This window comes from Lupinus angustifolius, chromosome LG02 (assembly GCF_001865875.1).
Source record: "Lupinus angustifolius cultivar Tanjil chromosome LG02, LupAngTanjil_v1.0, whole genome shotgun sequence".
In the NCBI taxonomy this organism is placed as follows: domain Eukaryota; kingdom Viridiplantae; phylum Streptophyta; class Magnoliopsida; order Fabales; family Fabaceae; genus Lupinus; species Lupinus angustifolius.
In genome coordinates, this window is record NC_032010.1 from 4,782,177 (window position 1) to 4,799,621 (window position 17,445).

General features: G+C 31.9%; 3 protein-coding genes across 4 annotated transcripts; all 3 read right to left on the reverse strand.

The window, feature by feature from the left end:
- On the reverse strand, positions 558 to 6,125 carry LOC109333915 (DNA polymerase alpha subunit B). Of its 2 annotated transcripts, XM_019569504.1 has the most exons (17): positions 5,979 to 6,125; positions 5,798 to 5,873; positions 5,551 to 5,682; positions 4,672 to 5,038; positions 4,499 to 4,594; positions 4,185 to 4,264; positions 3,747 to 3,822; positions 3,471 to 3,647; positions 3,240 to 3,344; positions 3,032 to 3,127; positions 2,858 to 2,950; positions 2,706 to 2,744; positions 2,549 to 2,590; positions 1,809 to 1,939; positions 1,583 to 1,709; positions 822 to 1,016; positions 558 to 746 (listed from the first exon to the last, which is right to left on the reverse strand). In XM_019569504.1, exons 1-16 carry the CDS (start codon positions 6,052 to 6,054, stop codon positions 864 to 866), a joined length of 1,866 nt encoding a protein of 621 aa, XP_019425049.1. In that variant the 5' UTR covers positions 6,055 to 6,125; the 3' UTR covers positions 558 to 746; positions 822 to 863. The 2 variants fall into 2 exon arrangements, with proteins under 2 accessions (XP_019425049.1, XP_019425044.1); XM_019569499.1 differs by lacking the exon at positions 558 to 746 and having other exon boundaries at positions 781 to 1,016.
- LOC109328838 (rop guanine nucleotide exchange factor 12-like) lies at positions 10,570 to 14,119 on the reverse strand. The gene is made up of 7 exons (XM_019562449.1): positions 13,488 to 14,119; positions 13,110 to 13,226; positions 12,569 to 12,723; positions 12,403 to 12,477; positions 11,896 to 12,162; positions 11,334 to 11,654; positions 10,570 to 11,051 (listed from the first exon to the last, which is right to left on the reverse strand). Exons 1-7 carry the CDS (start codon positions 13,771 to 13,773, stop codon positions 10,662 to 10,664), a joined length of 1,611 nt encoding a protein of 536 aa, XP_019417994.1. The 5' UTR covers positions 13,774 to 14,119; the 3' UTR covers positions 10,570 to 10,661.
- LOC109333924 (60S ribosomal protein L37-3-like) lies at positions 15,550 to 17,143 on the reverse strand. The gene is made up of 4 exons (XM_019569510.1): positions 17,023 to 17,143; positions 16,788 to 16,923; positions 15,945 to 16,046; positions 15,550 to 15,769 (listed from the first exon to the last, which is right to left on the reverse strand). Exons 1-4 carry the CDS (start codon positions 17,023 to 17,025, stop codon positions 15,723 to 15,725), a joined length of 288 nt encoding a protein of 95 aa, XP_019425055.1. The 5' UTR covers positions 17,026 to 17,143; the 3' UTR covers positions 15,550 to 15,722.

Consider the following 17,445-nt stretch of genomic DNA (forward strand, 5'->3'; position numbering starts at 1 on the left):
TTATTTGGGCTTTTTAAAACCTTAATTGCATATTCTAAATTCAAATTTGTTAATGAGTGGTAACAATATGTGATAATAATTGTGATAGATTGATATTGATATTGATAATGATGAAGATTATGATAATGATAGTGATGTTATTATTTATTTTGTTTGTTGCAAAAGGTAGACAATTTCAAACATTGAAAACAATTTCCATCTTCCAATGAAATTTACTTGACTTTAGGAAATGTCTCCTTTAACCCCTAAACTTTGTTATTTTGTTAGAAATAATAAATGTATTGTCATAACCTAAACTATATATTTCATGTAAGTCATAGACAATAAATTTCAGTAATAAATGCTACATTTGATGTTGAATTCTAATTAACAAATTAGGCATGCCATTTCTATCAACATTGTACAAGATGTGATATCAGTATGAGGAAATGCATTTAAACTTCATCAAATGTGTCACTTCTTTTCATAAAAATACCTATAAAAAATAGGTCATAACTCATAACATGTATTTACTCATATTTTTGTGATTACCATTGCTAAACAAACTTTACTACTTTAGAATAGTTGAATGCAATGTGTTAGAAATACTTTTTCAACCTGTTTTTCAATGACTTCTCAAACTCTTGTACAAATACAAGATCCCATCATAATTAAATAAATAGAAGTATTTTACTAAGTCTACAATGATTAAAACTTCAGAATAGTTGTATCAGTCATTCCTAGATTACAACAACCTATACTACAACCAAGGTGTGACTAAGTCACAAAATGCAAATTTTCTGTGCATCAACAAGCCAAGCCAAATTCAATGGTTGTCTAACCAAAAGGTGCCTCCAAATTTCAGAACATTATGAACTAATATTTCAAATGCCCACAATTGAAGCCCTAATTTTGTCAGAACCTCCATTGAAATCAAGCTCGAGGAAAGTACCTCCTCCTTCTCCCTTTGATAGTCTTCCAGGGTTGACAGCAATGCATTTCATGTGGTTTATCCCTTCACTTTCACCATTAAGCACCTGCCAAGTTGTAAATAATTTCTAAATGAATAAGGGGCATTTGGAAGACCATAGGGAGAACATATTTTGAGTAAACACTTGTTCAATACGCTTATAAGATAACTTATGAAAATAAGTTTATTTTAGCTTATTTCAAAAAAGCTTATACAGTAATCACTTAATTAAGTTGTTTACCAAAACACATTCTAAGGGAACATTTGGAAGAGCTTATAGAGGACTGAGTTTGGAATGTGAGAACATTTTGTGATAATAAGCTTATAAAAATAGCATACGGCCTTATAAGCTCTTTGGCTTATTCCAATAAGCCTATTAGATAGTTTATGAAAATATGATTTTGTTATATTATTTCGACTGAACAAGCATTTAATTAAGATATTCACCCAAACATACCCTAAATGTTATATTATAAAATACTATTCAACACTCCTTTGTATAGGCGTGAAAACAGGTCAGGTTAGGCTTTGCCTTATACAGGTTAAGCCTATACAATATATATTAGCCCTGATCAGTGACTTCGTCAATAGTTTAAAAAAAAAAAAAACGTCAACCTAAACACAATCATGTACCTTGACAAAGTACTTGATGTCTGAAGGCAGTATAAGAACATCTGGAACCAATGAGAGTTGAAGGGCTTCAGGGGCAAGAGACAAGTCTAAAGGAACACTTTCAGCTGGTGGGTAAAGTGGATAGAAGCTGTTTCAAAAAATTGAAGGACATTAACTGTTTCTGTTGATTTCTGATCCTGAAAATAAAAGCACAAAAGTCACAAGATAACATTATTATTATTATTACCTTTGTTGGTTAATAATATGGTTTGCAAGTCTGCTCATGCGATCAATAGGTTTTCCATCCGCTGCAGTTCTTGATATCTCTTCCCCACTGATCTGCTTGATAATATCCGCAGTGCAGCAACCAACTTTGACCTGAAACCCATTCCCTCAATAAAATTACTTCACATGCTCCTCTCCAGAGTCCAGAAACAGCATCTAACTAAACCTAACGACCTTTTCCGCTTCTTTTGGTTAAAAAACAAATCTAAAAGTGGCCACTAAAACTGACAAAAAAATGATAGAAGTATCTGAATGATACTGAAACAGAAGATAGAATGTTAAAATGGCTTCCTAGATATTTGAAAGACCTTGAAGGGTTCAACTCATCCTTACTTCCCACTTTTTTCCAATACACTTGGTGCATGCCCTCACCTCTCCCCTCTAACCGTCTTATAACCACAGCTGCCAAATAACTAACTCCAGGTATCCTATTCTAACTGTTCCCTCCCTTAACAGTTATCCTGTTATTTTCTGATGACAAATATCTAACAAATTTCCTTGTACATACAGTGTACAGCAGATGTAAGAGTAGGGTTGATGAGATAAAACTAGAACTTTCTCAATCTACTGCTAACATTTCATAAACGATATGTTTTGTGTGTCAGCCAGATTTTTAATTTACAAAACCCAGAGACCACAAAGATAAAGTGTGGAACTCAAGAAAGGAACAAGACCAAATCAGAAAGAGAGCTAACACAATACCTCATTTGCCTCAAAGATTCCAGGATTAGTGAGACTGGCTATCTGAATAATAAAACAAAATAGTTATGTAAGCATAACTGCCAATAGTGAATGATGTTCTGCTAGAACAAGTAACAGTTCTGAAGATTAATTCTTAAATGCTTTAAAATCATTATACCTGAGATTTTAGATCACCGACATTGATATCAAATGCAGGCTGCAAAAAAAATGATTGGAATCAATATTTATTTTATGATTAAGGTAAACTATAACACTGACTCTAAAATAAAAATCATGATATCCTCCTAATTGATTCAATTTTATCATTACCTGAGGAAAAACATAATCATGGTTAGCATCCCGTATAGATGGTACAAGAAGAACACGTGCTGAAGAACCCATACATTCTACATAATCTTCCAACTGAGAAAAGCGAGTGACCCAAGGGGGTTAAAAATAACAAAAAAGAATCCCAAAAACAATTCATACTATTAAAGCTATTACCTTCCTCATGATATCAAAATGAAACATGTCATCAAAGGTCCTGTCCGTGGTTCCTTTCTTTATGTCCGGGTGTTCAGTATCGACAAATGGTCCCAGCTGAGACAAAATCCAGTTGTCAACATCATCAAGCTTGCACATATTGTCTAACACCTAAGAGAATAATAATCATAAGAAGAAGATGCACATTGCAGTATAGGTGGGTATATACCAATACAAGCAACTGAGGTTGTCTTCGCTTCGCATATGCCAGTAGTTCTACAAGAGGTTCAAACAACAAATTGTCGGTTGTAGTGAAAGGGCCTGCTGCAATGATCTGTTAAGAACAATCAGCATGTTTAAAATACTTATTTGCTTAAGCAACAAGATGAAATAATGATCTGAAATAATTATTTTATAGCTTTCAGCAGAACTTATTAGCTTAAGCAACAAGGAATCATACCATAGATAACTCTCTCTGTTTACAAATCAGACCAGTTGGCTGGTTCTCTTTATCAATTGCTTGCCTTTTTGCTGAATTCAAATTCTCATCATCAGCACCAGAGGTAGGTATAGAGTCCACCAATTTAGATGCAACTAAGCAATGTCCACTAGGATTATGCCCTTCAATACCAACTACCTGTCAAGATGAAATCCTCCTTTTATAACTAGTAAGCCTGCCTGATACACGTTTGCACAATTAAGACCTGAAATTTAACCCAGTATTGCCATTACTTACCTGGCCAGGGAAAACTGAAAAGTGGCTTAAACGTTGTAAGTCTAGGCGAACACACTCCCCTCCAGAATATTCGGCACTGTCAATTTATTAGAAAAAGACCCATGTATGATAGATCAAATTGAGGGGATAAAACGTAGAACACATATGATCCATAATGTCACACTAAAACATACGTAAGGCCTCAAATAATTCAACAGCCTCAGATGGATGCCCTAAAATAACTTAATGCAACACAAAATGTTAAGAATCATATCAAGACATTCCTCTCGTTAACATAAGCTCGGGACAAGTTTACCGATTTCGTTTGACGCTTATTTGTTCCATGTTTGTTCATTAACAAATTCCACACACGGGCACATAGATGCAATAGCCAGACAAGAGATGATAACAGATACACATGAATAAAATAAAGTATATGGATATCTAGTGCCTACTTACCTGCTCTGCAGCATGATCGACTTATCATTTAGACGGCCCTCTCCATCACAACAAATCATTCCAACAGCAAAAATGCTTCTCTGATAAAGCAAATTACATTAAATTTGTAGACAATTTACAAAGAGGATTTAATGCAAGCACAGACTATAATTGTTACCGAGGTTAAAAACAAAAACAGCACGACAATTTTATTAGCCAAGAGCCTAAGAGCCAACAATGCTATTTAAATTTTTATGCTTCAAAATGACTATAAATACCTATGACAAAAACACCACTTTGCCTTCAAGAGAGAAAGAGAGAAGTATTTAGTTTACCTGTGATGCAATTGTAGGGTCTGTAGGTTCTTCATAGAGACCAGAAGCTACAAGTGCCCTTGTGTGTTTCCTAATTCGGTTTTCCATCGCATTAATCTAAATAAACACCATTAGATTTCAATAAACAAATGTGTAAGAGTAAAGAGCTTAGAGCCATACTAGATAGCACATACCTTATCCTCGGTCCTATCATACATGAATCTGCAACCTGATTTGGGTCCTGATTCATGAATCAACATTGAACACCTTTTAGGGGGTATAACTCTTCTAATAACATCGTCTTCATCAATCTCGGCATTCTCGTGTTTAGGTTCTTGTTTTCCATTCTCTTCATCAGGGATAGTGTTGATGCTAAATTTCACAACACACTTATCTATTCGCTTTGAAAATGGTGTCACTAGTGTTGATGGTTTTCCATAGGATAAAGCACCACCATATGATAGAGGTGTTGTATCATGTGCAATTGAATAAATATCTTGATGATGACCAGTTGGAGTTCCAGGAGTATTATCTTTTGTTTCATCATCATTGTTTAAGATCCTGCTCAAAAGATTCTCATTAAAAAGAGATTGGTTAATAGCATATCTGAACTAATATCAAACAGTTTTGTCCACTCTATCATACAGGGTACAGCAATAAACACAAACCTACAAAAACTAGTGTACTTAGTAGTCTACCCTAACATAGAGCAACAACCGGTGCGTTTATAAAAAGGAACACATTGTACAGGTGCAAGCACAATGCTACGGAATAGATGAAGGGAAGAGAGATGACCACAGATAGAAGTTAGTAAAGACATAGCAGCCAAATTATTTGCTGACATTTACGCACTGATGTGAGCTATGGGGAGGGATGTAAAACGACCATTTAATGGAGATAAATAACTATATTTGTTAGTACTGTGACTATTTCAAATTTCTTGTTTCACATTTGGATTAAAGAAACAAAATTTCCCATAATTTAATCATCAATACAGCTTAAAGTTGTATGTCAAGCATTAAGCATAAAAAAAACATCGATATTAGCAAGCAAACCAATCGGTACATGCTTACATTTCAACATCTCTAATAGAGTAACTATGCAAACCAGTTTCCTCCTTTAAAACATCTTCTTTCTTCACATTTTGTAAATGCAACAAAAACCCATCCATTTCAGCATTTTGCACAATTGGTTCATTTAATAGTCTGTCAAAAAAATTTATCAGAGTTAGGTGAATTACTCTAAAGTTCTAAACTCAGAAAAGTTGAAATTAATTAATGACAAAGTTAAACATAGATGAGAGTAGCAGAATGCATAAACCTGTTAAGATAATAAGCTTCCCAATTTGATACGAGATCTGAAGGGCTTAGATTGTAGTTGATGCAGAAAGTGAGACCTGAATTTTGCAACAACACATTAAGTGATGAAACAACTATTTGTGCGATTTGCGATACAGCAGAAGAAGAAGAAGAAGAAGAAGAGAGAGAGAGAAAAATCTTACATTTGTTGAGTATTTCTTCTTCTTCTTGAAGAACGAATCTACTGTTTCTGAATTCGGACTTGATTTCTTCTTCCATTTCTTCCTCTTCTCTAGGGTTTCTGAAAAAATCGCGGGAATTTTGCAGGTTAGGTATTTATGTTTATATATTACGAATAAAGGAATTGGCTTTTTTACCCCTGGGTTAAAAGTGTAAAGATACACACTACTACTAATATTCTAGCCCGCCAAGCCTTGTATTAAACTAGCATAGCCTACCAACAAATTGCTACTAGTGTAAGAATCACAATCTTATCCATTATTGGAGAAAAGTTCAGTTTTTCTTTTTATTTTCTGTAGCAAAATTGTAATTTTAATGTATGTAAAAAATTTTATATCATATTGTTTTTTCAACTATTCTATCTTTTCATTATTGGAGAGGATCTCTACTCATAATTTAATAGTTTAGTGGTGAAAATAAATTAAGTAGCATAATAAGTTAAATATTCAAATTTTATGAGTCATAATAATTGGGAGGAACAATCATGCACCCAAAAGAATTAATTTATAGAATAAGGACTCTGTATCAAAAAATTATCATGTCTGGGTTTGGCTTATTTATACAACAAAATCTGATATTTAAATTCTCCTCCAACCTTCTTATAAGTTTGTCATGACATATGTGCCTATATAAAAAAACTATTAATATAATTTTTATGTTGAATATAGTTAGTCAAACTTTGATTGTGCTTATGTAATTTTCCTATTGTCTTGTCTCCGATGTTATCTCAATGACTCATATTATATATATATTCGATAAAGTTTTACATTAGTTGTGTATTGTCTAATACAATGTTCCCTTTTGTCTAGAAATAAAGATTATATGTCTCAAAAACATCCTAAAACATATCCTTAACCTCATCTCATTTCAATAAAATTTTGAAACCTAATAAAAATTAACATAGATGTTTTCCACTACTCAAAATTTGTTAATAGGTATCATAATTTCTTTACATAGAGAATTTGTTAGAGACGGTTGATATATATTCTTTGTCAAGAATTAGGACTCAGTATATATAACATTAAATATGCACCTAATACACACGTAATCCAAGATAATACTACAACTACAACTAATTCATTATAATTGTTATAATATAAGAAGAGTAAGGATGACAAATGAATGAATTTGGATGTTAATGGATGGATTTGGATGCTAATGGATAGATGAAAACTCATCAATAATCTATATAAATCATTTAGGCTTTATTTGGTTAAGAAGGGAAAATAAGAAGAGAGAAAGAAAAAGGGTGAGAAATAGGAGAACTAAAGTAGATTTTTATGATGTTTGGTATAAGAGAAAAATGAAAAAAAAAATGAATAGAAATAAGTATTTTCTTCTCTTTCTTTTTTGTTTGGTTGGATAAAAAATTAGAAGAAAATGATGATGTTGTGGTTCAAAATACAAAAATGTCTCTAAAATAATGAAAAGATACCGAAAAATGTTGTTTTATTATTAATTAAAAATAAATGTTATACTATTTTTGTTTCCCACAGATATCCTCGCACTCAGGGCAATCATGTTCAGGTTAGATACAACCACATGTATGTGGGACTAACTCTCTCATCGAGTATTTTTTGTGAAGAAGATCTTTGCTCCTGACCTTGACAAGGTTTTGATGAAGACACCAACATCACCAAAAAGAAGAAAATGAAGAATACCTATAAAGACAAAGAAGATTAAAGCTTCAAGATAATTAGATTAAGTCTCTATAGGTACTTTTATCCTAAAACTCTTAAATATACAAAGTAGTAATGCTCAAACTATTTTTAAAAGAAAGTTGAAACACTTTAAAAATACTTAAAACATTTTTCAAAAATAGTGTGTAATAGGTTACTTCATCTAAGTAACAGGTTACGTGTGAGAAAAAAGTTATCCAACTTAAAACTGTTCAGAGTAATTCATTACTGTCTTTGAGTAACAAATTACCAGTTTTGAAAAATTGAGTAATCAATTATCCAGTTTGTTGTAATCGATTACTCTAAATTAATTTTAAATGAAAAGTGGACAGAGAGTTTGGGTAATCGATTACCCACTATCAATAATCGATTAATGAGAGTTGTTGCATGAGATTTCAGATTTCAAAATGAAATGTTTTCACTCCAAAACGAAATTTCTTCACTTCAAACAACTCCTACACTTTCAGAAAGGCACCATGAATGTTTGGAAAGTCTATATAAAGGCTCTAACTCTCACAACACAAACACGCAACTCTTAAACTTATTCTGAAATTATTTCTCTACACTTTTGCAACTTGCACTCAAACTTTCAAACTCATTTTTCTGAAGTTGCTTAGAAGTGTTTCAAAGTTTTCCAAAAAGCATTATTATTTGGTATACATAAAGAGTTGATTGGATTGCAAGTTATATTACTTTCATACTTGTAAAGGCAATCTGCCATTGTTGTACATTCTTCAATATTGTTGTAGAATACTTTCTTTCACGGGGTGTGAAATGAAAAAAAGGATTAGAATCACTTGGAAATGTGTTTTCCAAGAGTGAATAAGAATTAGGGAGTGTGTAAGGTACATAGAAATCTCGGGGTGAGATATTGTAATTACAACTCATAATTCTTAGTGAATAAATCTCTTGTGCTGCAAGAGTACTGGACATAGTCTTCGGTAGACAAGTGGTGAACCAGTATAAAATCCTTGTATATTCTCTTCTCACTTACCTCTTTGATTTATTCTTGATTATTTTTCTGCGTATATTTTCCGCTGCACGTTAACTCTTGATTTTGCAGAAAAAGTTGTCATAATTTTTAAGTCAACTAATTCACCCCCTCTTAGTTGCAATCTCGTTCTTACATTTTTTCTATGCACAAACTCGAACCTGAGACTTTGCTTAAGGGGAATCAAGCATGTATCAACTTCAACCAACACTGGTTGGTAATTTTAAATTATAAATTTTATTATAACTTTAATTAAAAAAATTAATTGATATGGTTTGAGACACCATTTAGGACAACAAATTCTTGTTCGGGTAAAATTTCTCTTTCTCTTATCATTTTCTCCTTATAAGTAGTGGGAAAGAAATTTTGTAGGTCCACCCACTTTTTTCCTCTCTCCCTTTTTTCTCCCCTCTCAACGAAGTGAGAGAAATGTCTCATTTCTCTTCCACATTTTCTCTCTTCTCTAACTCTACTCTTTCAAACAAATGCTTAAACTATATTTTAAGTTATCTAATTCATCCATATCCAAATTTAATGGATGAATTTTAATTCATATAATTCATTCATGACTCTATTTTCATAGATTTGATGGATGCATATCCAATCTATTTGATTTTTTTAATTGGAACTAAAAACACTATTGAAGAAATCATTAATTTAAAAAATACTATCTCAACAACAACAAAAATTAAAATCACCTTTTAAAATCATTTTTTTTAAATAAGTGATTTTTTTTTATTTAAAGAAAGTGATTTTTTGGACTTTTAAAAAAAAATTGTAACAATCTACATGTGACATTTAAGGTTCTACGTGTAATATTTTTAACAAATACTCAGAGAGTGTAATATTCATGCATTGTTAGCATAAAAATTAATACATAATCATTACATCACCCACCATTCATTTGAATTACTTTTTTTGAAGAGTCAATGATAATTAAATATAAACGATAGATGATATAGTGATAGTGTATAAAACTCATACACTATCAGTACATACATTTTTTCATATCTATATATGTTACATACTTAAGAATAAACTTTTAATATTAACTATATATACATATACTATAATTGATATCAATTTAATAAAATATTAAAAGTGAGAGTGAGAATCATGAATTATTTGTTTAAATTTAATTTTCTTAAATATTAGATGAAATTGAAAAGTAAAGAATGTGATTTTGAATTTTTGTTTTTTGGATGGATTGGTTATCCATCCAAACATATATATCTATGAATATCTATTGGATATAATTGATGAATTTGAATCCATTTATTATCAACATTATTCATTAGATTATATCCATTTAAATCCATTAATTATAAGGGATGAATTTGAATTAATTTAATTTAGATAAATTTAAATGGACCATGAATTGTAGATAATTTTGTCACCTCTAAATTACATGATAGAAATCAATGAATATTGTTTATTCAAATAGAAGTATTATTTGTATAACTAAATATTTTAGTTAAAAAAGGTAAAGTGAAGTTGTAAAACTTTAGAGAATAATTTATTTCAGATAACGTACATATGTTTAATGAAGCTCATCCTACATTCCTACTATCATAGACCAAATACAATTATTTAGTATTTCACTGTACCATGAGACCAAAAGGCATGAAATTTGTTAATTGATCCAAAATCATCTTTTGTGTATGCTAGATTACAAATTCCTCCAACACATAAGATATCATATATGACAATGTTATAAAGAGCCACATCATATATCAAAAAAATTATATCACTTATTTTTCATTGGTCAGAAAAATAAAATATGAATTAAATATATTTTAACTTTATGTTTTCTGACCAATAAAAATTAAATGTTACATGGTGTGGTATACATTTTGGGATAAAAGATTTGCTCATATCTTTTTGTATATTCTTTCATTCCTATGAACAAACCCTTCATTAAAACATGCTTAGCTATTCTCATATTCAACAAGGTCTCAATAACATTTCACTTTGGCTTATTGGTAACATGTTGGACTTCTTACACCTCCCAAGTTCTCTAGGTAGGATGTCTTCTTGTCAGTCACTATGTTTGTCAATTTTGTAGGCTTTTCACTATCAATTTCATTGTCCAATTCATTTGGACTTGTAGAAGGGTCCTTTTTAATGTCTATGTTATTTGATTGTGTCATTGAAGCATGTAGTTCTTCTTCTTGTACCTCTTGTTTAATGGATAGAAGTTTCTCTGATCTTGGAATTGTGTTTCTCATTGTGTTCATTTTTCCTACTTTTGTTGGATTTTGAGTTTGGTAATCAGCATTTAGTACTTCTTCTATTCTTGACAATACTGTATAGGCTAAACTTTCCAATATTCTTGAATAACTTTCAAGAACAGCTTGCCCTACATCCTGTCATAGTAAGATACCTCTAATTACACTAATGAACACTAAAAAATCATTTTTTTTTCTAAGATAAAAACTTATCAACCTTGCCCAAAAAATTGTTTTGTAAACAATCATCCTCAACAACTTATGAACATCTAACGTACAATACTTGTACTTTGTCTTGTATAATGTAAAGTTGTTCGGTTTGGTTGTACAAATAAGATTGTTGTTGCCTAAAATTTATGCAATGGTTGAATTGAGAAACATGTAGAAATTTAATAAAAAATAAACAAGACATAGTCTAACCTTATTAAATTGGATTTTGCTTATATCCAAAGTAGATTGAGGGATTCCAGGGAAACGATGTTTTATGAAAAGTAGGATAGTTTCTGCTCTCTCTTCAAATAGTTCTCTTTTCTCCACACTCACAGCATAACCCCAAGCTGATTTTGAATCTTTTTGGTTCTTCTTCCGCTTCCAAATCACAATTGATGCCTCGATTTTATTCTTGAGTTCCAGGATTTTATGTTCTGATGATAAGTCCATGGTGCATAGTAACTGATCAGGATCAAAAAAATCATCTGTAATACTACGGTAGATTGATTCCCCTAGACTTGCTCTTCCATTCTGTAAAATAATACATGAAAACCAAGATTCATATGAATATGTTTTATGAAAAAAATATACTTGACAATTTTCAAGAATTTTGATTTCTATGATGCACAACATACAACAATGTATTATAAAAGGTAAAATTGTTTGAAATGGATGAGTTAGATATGTTAACATTTATATGGAGAGTGAAAAGTTGTTATTACACTAATTAAGATAACTCCTAAGTAAAATAAAATACTTTTTTTATGCTTACCTTGGGAAGGGATTCAATATAGCTTTCAGGGATCTCCATTTCTACTAGAGTTTGAGCATTTAGAGCCATGGCTGCTTTAAGCACCTGAGTCACACAATCTTTCTGGTACTGCAGAAACTTTCTTGCCTCATCAGACAAACCATTTGGTGAAACCTTAGGCATTGGTAACCACCACTTGTCATTGTTTTTGTTGTCTTTATCTACATCACCTTCCTCTCTTTTTACATAAAAGAAATCTTTCTGGTCTTTGAAATTATCTAGACAATCCTGCTCATCAACAAAAATTGGTTGAGATAAATCAATTGAAGCCTACACGTAAAAATAAATTCATATCAACAATCAATCTCGACAACTTTACTTTGTGTTATGAAGAGTACACATATTATGCATCTTACAAAGATGTCTTTTATGAAAAGTTGTCGAGAATGGTTGTTCAAACAATAATTGTTAATAGAAAAATAATGTTTATCTCGAGAGGGAAAGATCAAGCAAAGTTAGTGATCATACACCAAGCATTGTATCAAGCTTTCTCAATGCAGGAATATTCATGTGGAGATCACTTCGTTGTCTTGTTGTCATAATCTGTTGAATCAAAGAACATGTTCAAATTCAATCTAGAAATTATGATATAAGGAGAATAAGAGGAAAAAAGGTATATAGAGGGTTTAATTACCTCCATGATTGTGCCATCCTTTGATAATTGTTGTGACGGAACCATTTCAACAATGTAGTCGTTAACTGATAGAAGCCAATCTATTTCTTTTCTCCATCTTGCTTTCCTTTCTGGTGGCATTGGCTCTAGGCGCTTTTGTTCACCAAAAACAGCAGCTGCATTATCAGTAGCAAAATAATGAGACAAACTGATAATGAATGTGTTGGACCCGACTGCGATCGGGGAGTCTCCATCCACAGGATAGTTTTGTTGTTATAGGTGATGAGAAGAGTGGAGAGGCATAACTGAGATAATACGTCTTGAATCGAAACTTTAAGTCAATGATTTCATAAACTTTTACTACTTACAAATTCTTTTGTTCATCCATTTATATTAAATGTGACACTTCGCATTTGAATATATGGAATGAAATAATCTCCAACATTTTTGCTATCAAAAAGCTCTCATGAAAATATAAGGAACAACACCATATTTATTTTTGTACATAAATAATTCTATATATTTGATGAAAGATAAAAAGAAATAAAGAGGTTTAACATACCTGCAAGGTTTGTGAATGCATTTGATAATGCCAAAGATGATGAAACACCTTTTCCTCCACCAGACATATCCTCCCCCAAAAGCAGTTTTGCAAATCTCTCCTTCATTTGTTCCATTTCTGAATTAAACCCAATATTAGATAATAAAGTTATAGAGAAATCAAATATTACAATTCATCCAAAGGGTTTAACAATATAATACATTGATTAACAAAGTTTCTAAATCAATATGTTCTTAAGGATAGATAAAAATAATGTGTGTTTGTTCTAACATATGTCACTTTTTGCATGAAAACAATGTTAATAGTTAGAAGATATAAACCTTGCATCTAAAAAATATATTCTAATATTATTAATTAACATCAATGTTTACTATTTACCTTGTAATAGCTTCTCATGTGTTTCTTTAGCTGCAATTTCCTCCTTGGTTATTATCCTTTGCCTTGAACCTTTATCATAATTATGTAGAGGTTTTGATCCTTGACTTCTAGATGATGATGAGGACGATGATGATGACGATGTCACATCTTCTTCTGAAGGATTTAATTTGGTAACACTCTCAATGCTCAAACTTTTTGTATGTCTTCCTGTGTTCTCAAACATCCCTTTAAAATGGGATAGTTTAGACCTATAACTTTCTTGTTCTTGTTCTACTGCCCTCACCATTTTCCCTTTTATTTTGTTATAAATCTTCTAATGAATTAATGATATTGTGAAGGGATGAAGAAGTAAGAGAAAACATGGTGTTCTCCAAGATCTTGTAGGGAAAAGACTTAAGTTTGTTACTTGTGTGACAAGGAACAGAGAATGAAAAAGCCAGAGTGAAAATGAAGTAGAACATGTTTTTTTAGGAGTACGAGAGTTTGTCAAAGGTTGGAGGTGGTTTTGTTAGTTTGCTTTCCCTTTTGAGTTCGTTAAATATGAGATGAAGGTTACCAAAAATTAGATGGGTTTAATAGTGCAAGTAACAAAATTTGTGTTATTATTAGGAAAATGTTGAGTAAAGGAAGAAAAAAAAAACAAAAACAAATATCAATAAGTGGTTTTGTTGAGGTGGTATATATCTGCTTTTGATTAAATAACATCTTGGGTTTTAGTTTTCTATATGTAAAAAAACTTCGCTCAGAAAGTCGATTTTTATGTTAGAATAAAATTGTCTCTCATAAATGATATTTATAGTGAGGATAAATAAAATTATTATGTTCTATATAAATATTAGAACTATTGCTATTATTTTTTATTTTATATATTTGTATGTTGGGAGGAATTGGTTTTGGTAACAAAGTTTGGGAAAGAAATTGGATGGTTGAGGTTGTATGTTGAAGGTTATAGGTAGTTTAATACTAGGGAAGATTATAATGTATGCATAAGCAAATATATTTTCATTTGGACGGCCAAAAATGTGGAAACACATATACCGTTTCATAATTTGTGTAATTTTATGCGCTATCAGTTCAGAAAAATATTTTTTAGTTGAAAATTTATTATTAAATATTTTTCTGATAAATCACAATTAAAGACACATAAAGTAACATAAATTATGAAATAAAAGATGTGGTGTCGTCTGTTCCCTACTTTCAGAGTGAGAATCCTTTTAAGGAGCGTTGGGAATGGGATGGCAAAGGGCACAAACAATGATTGGAATAATCACATGTATTGTGTTACTTGCCATGCTTCTCATTTGGGGCTTTTTTGTCTTTCCGCATAGGACTGCAACAAGAATAAAAAGAAGAGTCTTCAAAGATACTAACAATCATACTGCTCCCAAAGGTCTTCAAAGATACTACTGCATTGTTAGAATTACGATAATTTATTTATCATTCTAGGAAAGAACAGATCAAGTATGGAATGGTCAACAAGGATGAAGATTGCTATTGGATCTGCAAAAGGATTGTAATATCTGCATGAGGAATGTGAGTTTTCTAAGTATAATTAGTTTATACAGAAGATCTATTGACCTTTTTAGTTCATGGTGTTAGTTCTGTAATCTACTTCAATCTAACGTCCTTGTAGATTACACTAACTCTAAGTTTAAGTAAAATTATACAAACCACTCAATTTTTAAATATACACAATCACCCCACAATTCATTTTGTATTTACAATCTATTATTCTGTCAGTGTATAAATCTTTGGTATTTTCAGATCAGAGCTTTCACATAAAAATTTGCAGGTTTTACAGTTTGTATTTAAATCAGGATCATGGTCCCCTGATACATACATAATGCCTATGTTGAGTAAGAACACAACCTATGAAAGTGCAACAACAACCAAGTAATGTCCCACAAGGTGGGGAATCAATCTAAAATTGTAAATGAATGAATGGCTAGTGAACAAAAAAGTTAAACCCAAATAATGGAAAATCAGATTTCCTATACAGCCTTAGCATCACTCCAGCCAATTAGAATCACCACCAGGCGGAAACATAAATGATAAGCAAAAATATAAATTTGAAATTTTTTCATTGGACAACCAAAAATGTCTTCCAATCTTCATGTTAAATATAAAGAAACATAAGGAGGCTGTGAAATTCAATAGTGTTTCATACAGTCTAGACCCAACATAAAACCTCCTACACTTGCAATTCAGTAACCCCATCAAAAAACGATCTCAGCCTTATGCGGAGGCAGCTGCAGATTTCTTCCTGGGTGCAGCTTCGGTACCTGATTCAAAATCCCCAAAATGATCATTATAACATTAACATCCACACAAAAACTGACAAAACTGAAGAAAAATGCAAGTATACAAATCATGTCATTATTTGAATTGCAAAGCCCATTTTTCTCAAAGCGAATTTGGGTGTTTACTAAAAATACAGGAATTGGTTAAATAAAGTACCTTCTCTAAAGCCAGACTTGAATCTGCGAGGCACATGACGCAAGTACCTCATCCTACCAGTGCCAGTGGTCTTTCTCCTAATTGCCTTGACACTCCAGTTATCTGAAATCAATAAAACATCATAAACAATTCAACTCCATTATTTCTAGAGCAATATTTAACGCTCAATTAACACCCATAAGAATTCATGTGTATACTCAAATTTAAAATTTATAAGACATGATACCAGATATCCAATCACACTCGCATCTATATTAGGCATCCATCGCAGTAGTGTAAAATCATATTTCTAAACCAAACCCAACATTGCTGAAACTATTTTGGACAAAAATACATGGTAATTTGTAATCCACTCGCAGTGAAATCGATAATTGGGATCTAGAATGGGTGTCAAAACAGCTGCACAGTTGAGCTAAAAATTTGTTTACATAAAACTCAATTGGTGTTTTAAATTGCACTATATAACCACAAATGAGACATATTATGGTTTCGGAATCTCAAAACAGTATCGTATAATTGCAGGAAATACAATGTAAACCCCAACTGTAATTTAAAACAGTTACTCTACTATTTATAAACCAACATTTAACACGCCTATAGAGTCTAAATTAACTCAAAATATATGAAACCTTATAGCCAGGCTTTAAATCGACGGTTCACGATTTCTATTGAGGTCAATATGTTTAAGTTTTAAGGAGTCACCGAAACCACATCCACCAGCCACAATTATAAATAATGTAGATCCTTTTTAAGAGCGTTCAAAACCACAACCACTATTTAAAAACTTGATCTATAATTCTATACTACAAAACACAGGAACACAACAATACACAAGATCCTTACACTTCCTGACACGCGCAGCGGGGTAAGCACAAGCGGAGCAACGACTCTTCTGAAGGTGGAAGCTGCGGCGGCCACACCTAACACAGAGAGTGTGTGTCTTGTTCCTTCTCTTACCGAAACTTCCGGTTCCCTTACCCTGCATTCATTCATTCATTTCCATTAACAAATTGAATCATGGATTACATGGTTTCAGATCCGTATGAGAAATTGAGAAAGAGAGAGTACTGATTTTTACCATTGGAGATGAAACCCTAGGTGCAGTTGAGTAGAAGAGATGGTTTCGTTGCGGTTGCTGAAGAAGACGATGAAGAAGAAAGATTGGATTTATATGGTGTTGTGTTCAGTCAATAGGGTTTAGGGTTGCTCGTATTTGCGCTTGTGATGGGCTATTTGGTAGGCCTGGAATATGATGGGCCATAAAAGGAAGGCTTATGAATTGTCATTAGATTATGTCAATTGTGTTGGCTAGAGGAGATAATTCGGACTACTTGGAAGGGTTTGGATCAACTAAATTTTGGGTCCGGCCGAAAAGTCTAAATGTCTTTTAACATGAACATTACTTTGCAACAAGTTAAATTATTAATTTGTGTGAACGATTTTTTACAAGAATACCATACTTAATCAAATAAATAGTTGTCTCCGAATCCATTTCAACAAG

Excerpts from the sequence above, each read along its gene's own strand:
- LOC109328838 (XM_019562449.1), bottom strand. The coding sequence starts at position 13,773 with ATGGTGAGGGCAGTAGAACAAGAACAAGAAAGTTATAGGTCTAAACTA. Across the intron at positions 12,724-13,109 it reads TGCATTCACAAACCTTGCAG|CTGCTGTTTTTGGTGAACAA; the intron begins GTATGTTAAACC and ends CTGATAATGCAG. Across the intron at positions 11,655-11,895 it reads ATATTGAATCCCTTCCCAAG|AATGGAAGAGCAAGTCTAGG; the intron begins GTAAGCATAAAA and ends ATTATTTTACAG.
- LOC109333924 (XM_019569510.1), bottom strand. Across the intron at positions 16,047-16,787 it reads CGCTGCGCGTGTCAGGAAGT|ATAACTGGAGTGTCAAGGCA; the intron begins GTAAGGATCTTG and ends TATTGATTTCAG. Across the intron at positions 15,770-15,944 it reads CAAGTCTGGCTTTAGAGAAG|GTACCGAAGCTGCACCCAGG; the intron begins GTACTTTATTTA and ends ATTTTGAATCAG.
- LOC109333915 (XM_019569504.1), bottom strand. The coding sequence starts at position 6,054 with ATGGAAGAAGAAATCAAGTCCGAATTCAGAAACAGTAGATTCGTTCTT. Across the intron at positions 5,874-5,978 it reads AGAAGAAATACTCAACAAAT|GTCTCACTTTCTGCATCAAC; the intron begins GTAAGATTTTTC and ends TGCAAAATTCAG. Across the intron at positions 1,710-1,808 it reads CATATTATTAACCAACAAAG|CTTCTATCCACTTTACCCAC; the intron begins GTAATAATAATA and ends TTTTTGAAACAG.